The sequence below is a fragment of the Procambarus clarkii genome, chromosome 41 (genome assembly GCF_040958095.1).
Source record: "Procambarus clarkii isolate CNS0578487 chromosome 41, FALCON_Pclarkii_2.0, whole genome shotgun sequence".
Lineage (NCBI taxonomy): Eukaryota > Metazoa > Arthropoda > Malacostraca > Decapoda > Cambaridae > Procambarus > Procambarus clarkii.
The window spans coordinates 39,707,167-39,714,328 of record NC_091190.1 but is presented as its reverse complement, the minus strand read 5'-3'; the positions used below and the strand labels follow the sequence as shown (position 1 = coordinate 39,714,328).

Here is a 7,162-nt window from a genome sequence, read left to right as displayed (position 1 = left end):
AAAAAAATTTGCAACTTGAAAAATGCCATTCAATACATTAAGCAATTTAAATAATTTCAGGCAATCATCACTCGTCTCAATCCAAGAAGAAGTGTTCGCCATCTTCATATGAGAATACACCTTCAAAAGAAATAAGTCCTCCGCAAATACCATATTATTCTGGTATATTAAGTGAATGTAAGGATTAGTAGTAAATAACATTAAAAGTTCTAAATTGATATTTAACCATGCTTCCTTTGTTTGGTTATTTATGCGTTTGGTTTAAAAAAAACTAAAAACTGCTCTAAACTTAGTTCTTGCTGTTTTTTTTGTTTTTGTTTTGTTTAATTCCTTCTGGAAGTACTAGAAGCTTTGAGTAATTTTTATGCTTATCTGGAATTTCTGTATAGAAATATGTGTTTATTTCTAATTGTTTAATATTAAGCATATTATTCTTTTATGTGCATATGGGGTCTAGTGAACTTTTCCCACTTTGTCTAGCAGGTGCTTTTCACTTGTCACAGTTCAGGGAAATTTTGGTTTTCCTTTGATCTAGTCACTAGAAACAAGCAGGTTTGTTATTACTTTTCTTTTTGTTTGTCCCTTACGAGTTAATTTGTCCTTTATCTTACCTTTACCTTACGTGTTAATTTGTCCCTTACCTTAAGTTAATTTTTAAAATATGTATCTCATATTGACCCCCACCTCTCTCATGTTAGTTCAAACTATATTAAAGTCTTAAAAATATATTTTGGTTAACAAGTGTTTGAAATAAGCATAACTCCTTTTCAGCTAATAGAACAGTCCTACAAAAGCCGTCTCCAGTGAAGACTACACTTCACAATACACCTTCAACGCCATCAGTATTTCCTCATGAAGGTAATAAGTTAATTTTTAAAATGTGTATTTCATGTTGACCCCCACCTCTCTCATGTTAGTTCAAACTATATTAAAGTCTTAAAAATATTATTTGGTTAAAAAGTGTTTGAAATAAACATAACTCCTTTTCAGCTAATAGAACAGTCCTACAAAAGCAGTCTCCAGTGAAGACTACACTTCACAATACACCGTTGACGCCATCAGTATTTCTTCATGAAGGTAATAAGTAATTATTTAAAATATATATCATGTTGACCCACTCTCTCATGTTGACCCTCATTCTCTCTCTCATGTTGACCTCCCTTTTCTCATGTTGAAATTTGTTTTGTTAATTTTGTTCTGTCACCTCTTCTTATTCTGTGTGTATGTGTCTGTCTGTCTCTGTATGTCTCTCTATCTTTCTTTTCTTTCTTTTTCTTTATTTCTTTCTTTCTTTTCTTTTTTCTTCTCTTCTCATGTTGGCCCTCCTCTCTCTCATGATAACCCCCCCCCTCTCTGATGTTGGCTCACCCTCTTTCTGATGTTGGGTAGTTTAAATGTGATGTAGACATATAGTATAACTTATAATATTAGTATGCAGTAGTAAAAGCTCATGAAATTTGTTGATTATACAGTACAGTAGTTAGATTTTAATAGCTAAATCTTGCAATCTTAAAGACAATGAGCTGGTCACGCCAAGTACTTCAGTCGTTAGGACTCCAAGGTCAAGGAATTTATTCGACCCAAAGTCACCAGACAAGAACGATGGGAGTTTGAAAGAAATGATGCAGAATATGAGTAAGTTTTGAAAGTTTAATTAATTTATTATGTAGCCTATAACCTATATGTACCCTATGGGTGATAGGCATAAGTTTCATGTTCAAGTAGACTGCAAACTGAGCAGGTTAGATTGCTGAATTTGCTTACAATTATATAAGCAGTTTCATAATTACTAAGAAATTATCCCATTATCTATCACATCAGTCATAGCCTACTTTTTGGGTGCTTTCTCAGTGTCAGTTATTTTAAAATATACTTTATAATGCTTTTATTTTAAATGTACATTCAAGATATGTAATATAATAGCATGTACACTTTCTATATACTGTATAAATTTCCAGGTAACATGTTGCAGGCCATATACACTGAAGTGAATGAACTGAAAAGTGATGTGAATGAACTGAAAAGTGATGTGAAGATATTGAAAGCAACTTTGACTACAAAAGAAACAGACAAGATCATAGAAGATCTAATACCAAATCCTATTGCTGCAGAAGGTGATCTTAATGTTCTCAATAGGAAGTTAGCGGAATCGAGTTTCAGAACAAAATTTGTAAGTGGTATTTTAACAGTAATGTTTCCTTCAATTTTTCAAATTAAATATTACAGATATTTGCTAATTTTCTAATTAAAATTTTTTGATAGTTCATGCAGAAAAGAAAAAATTGCTAAATAATAAGAATAATGATATAATCTTGTTTATATAGGATAGGATAAAATATAACACTTACGTATTTGTAAATTATGTAATATTAACACAGAGTCTTTCAAACTCTCCTGAGTGCTTTCTCAAGGTCTTGAGTGTATGGTTAGGATGAGGCTTACATTTCAACGACTATATTTCTCTTGCTAATTTTGTTAGTCGTTGAGATGTATCTCTTCATAACACACACACTTATCTGCTTGATGGGGGTCTGGGAGTTCTTCTACTCCCCAAGCCCGGCCCGAGGCTAGGCTTGACTTGAGAACTTTGGTCTAGTGCTTGGTGATTGTGGGGATTATCATAGAGGATTACATGCTGTTATGGAAATAGTCAACTAGAGGGTTATTTTGTAGACCCAGGTCAATATTGAAATCACCTCCTAGAATGATGTGATTTTTGTTGAGATGTTATTTATGATAAGATGCCTTATCATAAGTTATGATATATATATATATATATATATATATATATATATATATATATATATATATATATATATATATATATATATATATATATATATATATATATATATATATATATATATATATATATTATATATATATATATATATATATATATATATATATATATATATATATATATATATATATATATATATATATATATATATATTTATATTTTGGTGTATACTGGCAGCAGGTTTTCTTTCAAACATGTTTCATTGAATATGACCGCATATTCTGTATATATATATATCCCTATATATATATCCCTATATATATATTTATATATATATATATATATATATATATATATATATATATATATATATATATATATATATATACATACATACATACACACATACACATACATACACATACATACACATACATACATACACACATACATACATACATATATCAAAATTACTAGTGTACTACATTTTTGTTGTTGCTTTTAGGTGTTGCTTTTAACCAGTGTACGTGGGTCTGATTGTGCAACTACGGTTCGAAGAATAATGAAGAAGATAGGAACAAACGGCCTTTGGTCATTATACAGCCTAAAAGGACAAAAGAAGAAATTAGCATTTCTAGAAAAACAAGAACTATATAATGTTATTTTAAGTAAGTAACAAAAAAATTAAATAATTTTTTTTTATTTAAAATTCACTAAAAAATTAAAATTTTCAGTTCAAATTAAGTGTACATTAAGTATAAATGATTATATTTCTATCACTTGCTCTTAAGATTGTTTCATTTAATAGAGGTTGGTCATAATTGTTCTCTGCTGCTAGTACTGTAGAACTGACTGACTTAGCTATGGGAAAATGTAAACTTAATTGGTTTATCCTTTACAGTATTTTGCAGTTTATTTCATGATCCTGTGGTTAATACTTGCATAAATAGTAGATTGCAAAATGCATTTTTATATCATTAGTATTAAATAATAATAATAATGTAAATAATTGACTTTTAAACAACGTACAATTCATTGGTCGGTGAGATTATATTAGTAATATTTTTTCATTCTTGCAAAGCCTCAATAAAGCCGTTAACATGTTAATATAAACTTGATCACCTTCCACTTTTTTTCTCATGTGCTACCTACATGTACGAAACCTTATTCCTAAATGCATATCTTGTTCTGAAACTTGTCTTTTATATGTTGTGTATCACCATCTCTGGAGAGTTTTATCTGATGTGTAAATTACTTTTAATTTTACAGAATATTATTGTTATACAGAATTTGTTATATAAATAACTGTTAATTTTACAGAATCATCTATCAACGCACATCCGCAAGTTAAGGTGGAAGACGTGACCTTTCAAATTTCTGAAGTACTTAAACATGCTCCAAACAGGCCTGGTGGATCTAGGTACAAGGTAAAATAATTTAAATTTTTTTTGTTTTCACTAATTATCTGTTTATATATATATATATATATATATATATATATATATATATATATATATATATATATATATATATATATATATATATATATATATATATATATATATATATATGTCGTACCTAGTAGCCAGAACGCACTTATCAGCCTACTATGCAAGGCCCAATTTGCCTAATAAGCCAAATTTTCATGAATTAATATATTTTCTCTAATTTTTTTCTTATGAAATGATAAAGCTACCCATTTCATTATGTATGAGGTCAATTTTTTTTTAATGGTGTTAAAATTAACGTAGATATATGACCGAACCTAACCAACCCTACCTAACCTAACCTAACCTATCTTCACAGGTTAGGTTCGGTTAGGTAGCAGAAAAAGTTAGGTTAGGTTAGGTTAGGTAGGTTAGGTAGTCGAAAAAACATTAATTCATGAAAACTAGGCTTATTAGACAAATCGGGCCTTGCATAGTAGGCCAAGAAGTGCGTTCTGGCTACTAGGTACGACATATATATATATATATATATATATATATATATATATATATATATATATATATATATATATATATATATATCGTACCTAGTAGCCAGAACACACTTCTCAGCCTACAATGCAAAGCCTGATTTGCCTAATAAGCCAAGTTTTCATGAAATAATTGTTTTTCGATTACCTAACCTACCTAACCTAACCTAACTTTTTCGGCTATCGAACGCAACCTAACCTATAAAGATAGGTTAGGTTAGGTAGGGTTGGTTAGGTTCGGTCATATATCTACGTTAATTTTACCTCCAATAAAAAAAATTGACCTCATATATAATGAAATGGGTAGCTTTATCTTTTCATAAGAAAAAAATTAGAGAAAATATATTAATTCATGAAAACTTGGCTTATTAGGCAAATCGGGCCTTGCATAGTAGGCTGAGAAGTCCATTCTGGCTACTAAGTACGACATATATATATATATATATATATATATATATATATATATATATATATATATATATATATATATATATATATAGATATATAGATATATAGATATATAGATATATAGATAGATATATAGATAGATAGATAGTCAGTGTCAGACCACGGAGGAAAATTGAAACAAGAATTTTTCCGATGCAGGAACCACACACAGGCCCAAACATGGATAATCATAGCATAAAAATAGTAAATATTTACAATGAATTAGTGAGACAAATGTGTTCCAATGATCCTACTTAAATCGCCCTTTAATTGATCTATTACAAATGGATCTAAGTTATATAAACCGCTGCTAATGTTCAATTTACTTTCTTTGTGATCTGTATCAAAGCAGATCCAATTATGTTTCTGTTATAGGTACTATTACAATTCATTATTGAAGAAGCCATCTCCCAATCTATGTTTGGGCCTGTGTGTGGTTGCTGCATCGGATGGGCCAATAGGCCCTCTGCAGTGTCCACGTATTGTACCTCGCCTCACTCCACCATTCTCTCCTGCCTATTTATGTCCAGTTCTCGACCTGTAAATCCACTCGTTCTGAAGATGTCCTAATGTCCGAAGATGTCCTAATGTCTTAACAGCAAGTGTTTCTGTCAAATTCCTTAAGGAAATATCTTAGTTCCCCATTATGACCTCTCCGCAAATCAGGTTTTTCAACTGCTTCAAGCTCATTTTCTTCCAGATTATAATGCATTGCATACTTTAGTCCCAAAAAGACATGGTCACTTTTACCCAAGGGAGGGAGGTACTGAATGATAAATCTCTCCTCTTTCCTGGTAAATATAATATCCAGCATGGAGGGAACATCCCCTTCCCTCATATATATATATATATACATATATATATATATATATATATATATATATATATATATATATATATATATATATATATATATATATATATATATATATATATATATATATATTTGTGTGTGTGTAATCTATATAAACAAATAAATATTAATTAATTTTGTTAATATCTTTTCAGGGAAAACTTGCAAGTACGATTCGTATACAAGAGGGGCAACAAGAGGCAGAGGATGTCTACTAAGAAAATTCACAATTAAGTGTTTATCCTCACTCTTGATATATGGTCTTCTCTGGTCTCTTTATTTTCTCTCCTCACAAATGTCCCTTTTTTTTAATTTCTTTTACGTTTCCTGTTTTTCTTGTCTCTTTTTATCTCTCCTTTCCTCCTCTCTTCTAACACCTCTCGTTTTCTGTCTCTTCTAGCTTCTCTCTTCCTTTACTTTTTACATTTGTGGAATTCACTTGCGTCGTTTTTATCTTGTATCTTTTTCTTATCTTGTCTTTCTCTTCCCCTTCTCTTCAATGTTCTCTCATTTCTCTCTCCCCTCTCTGTTGTTTCTATTCTGTCTTCTCTCCCCTTGCCTTAATTTTGTTCTGTCTCCTCTCTTCTTGCATGGTGCTAACATTTGAATAAATGATTTACAATTTGTATTTTTAGTCATAGAAAAACTATAGTGTTGTGTTATATAGTATATAGTGTATACTCAGGAAATTTTACTTGTTTTAGTTTTAAGTAACAATAACTGCTTGTGACGTCAGACTGATCTCAGCATACCATGAATCACAGCCTGCTTGACGATGAATTGTTTGAAGGTGCTTAATTGTCAAGTTCTCTTGAATAATATATATTTTTTCTCTCTTTTTTCTTTCTATCTTTCTTTTTCTTTCTTTCTCTTTTGTTTTCTTTCTCTTTTGTTTCTTTCTCTCTTTCTTTCTTTCTTTTTCTCTTTCTTTCTCTTTCTTTTTCTTTCTTTTTCTATTTCTTTCTTTCTCTGAAAGAAAGAAAAATCTTTCACTTTCTACATGAATATTATACTTAACTGTGTTTACATTCACTTGTAGATTTATATTTTTAGTTAATTAGTCCTAAACTTTAAGATTTTACTTTATAATTTGAATAAATGATTTATAATTTGTATTTTTAGTCATAGAAAAACTATAGTG

General features: G+C 29.7%; 1 protein-coding gene across 1 annotated transcript; it reads left to right on the top strand.

Moving 5' to 3' along the window:
* Positions 1 to 514: 514 nt before the first annotated feature.
* Positions 515 to 6,901, top strand: LOC138373125 (uncharacterized). Its single transcript, XM_069339135.1, has 6 exons — positions 515 to 1,077; positions 1,516 to 1,635; positions 1,959 to 2,170; positions 3,249 to 3,411; positions 4,064 to 4,170; positions 6,177 to 6,901. The coding sequence occupies exons 2-6, from the start codon at positions 1,620 to 1,622 to the stop codon at positions 6,237 to 6,239; spliced, it is 561 nt and encodes a 186-aa protein (XP_069195236.1). The 5' UTR covers positions 515 to 1,077; positions 1,516 to 1,619; the 3' UTR covers positions 6,240 to 6,901.
* The last annotated feature ends 261 nt before the right edge of the window (positions 6,902 to 7,162 follow it).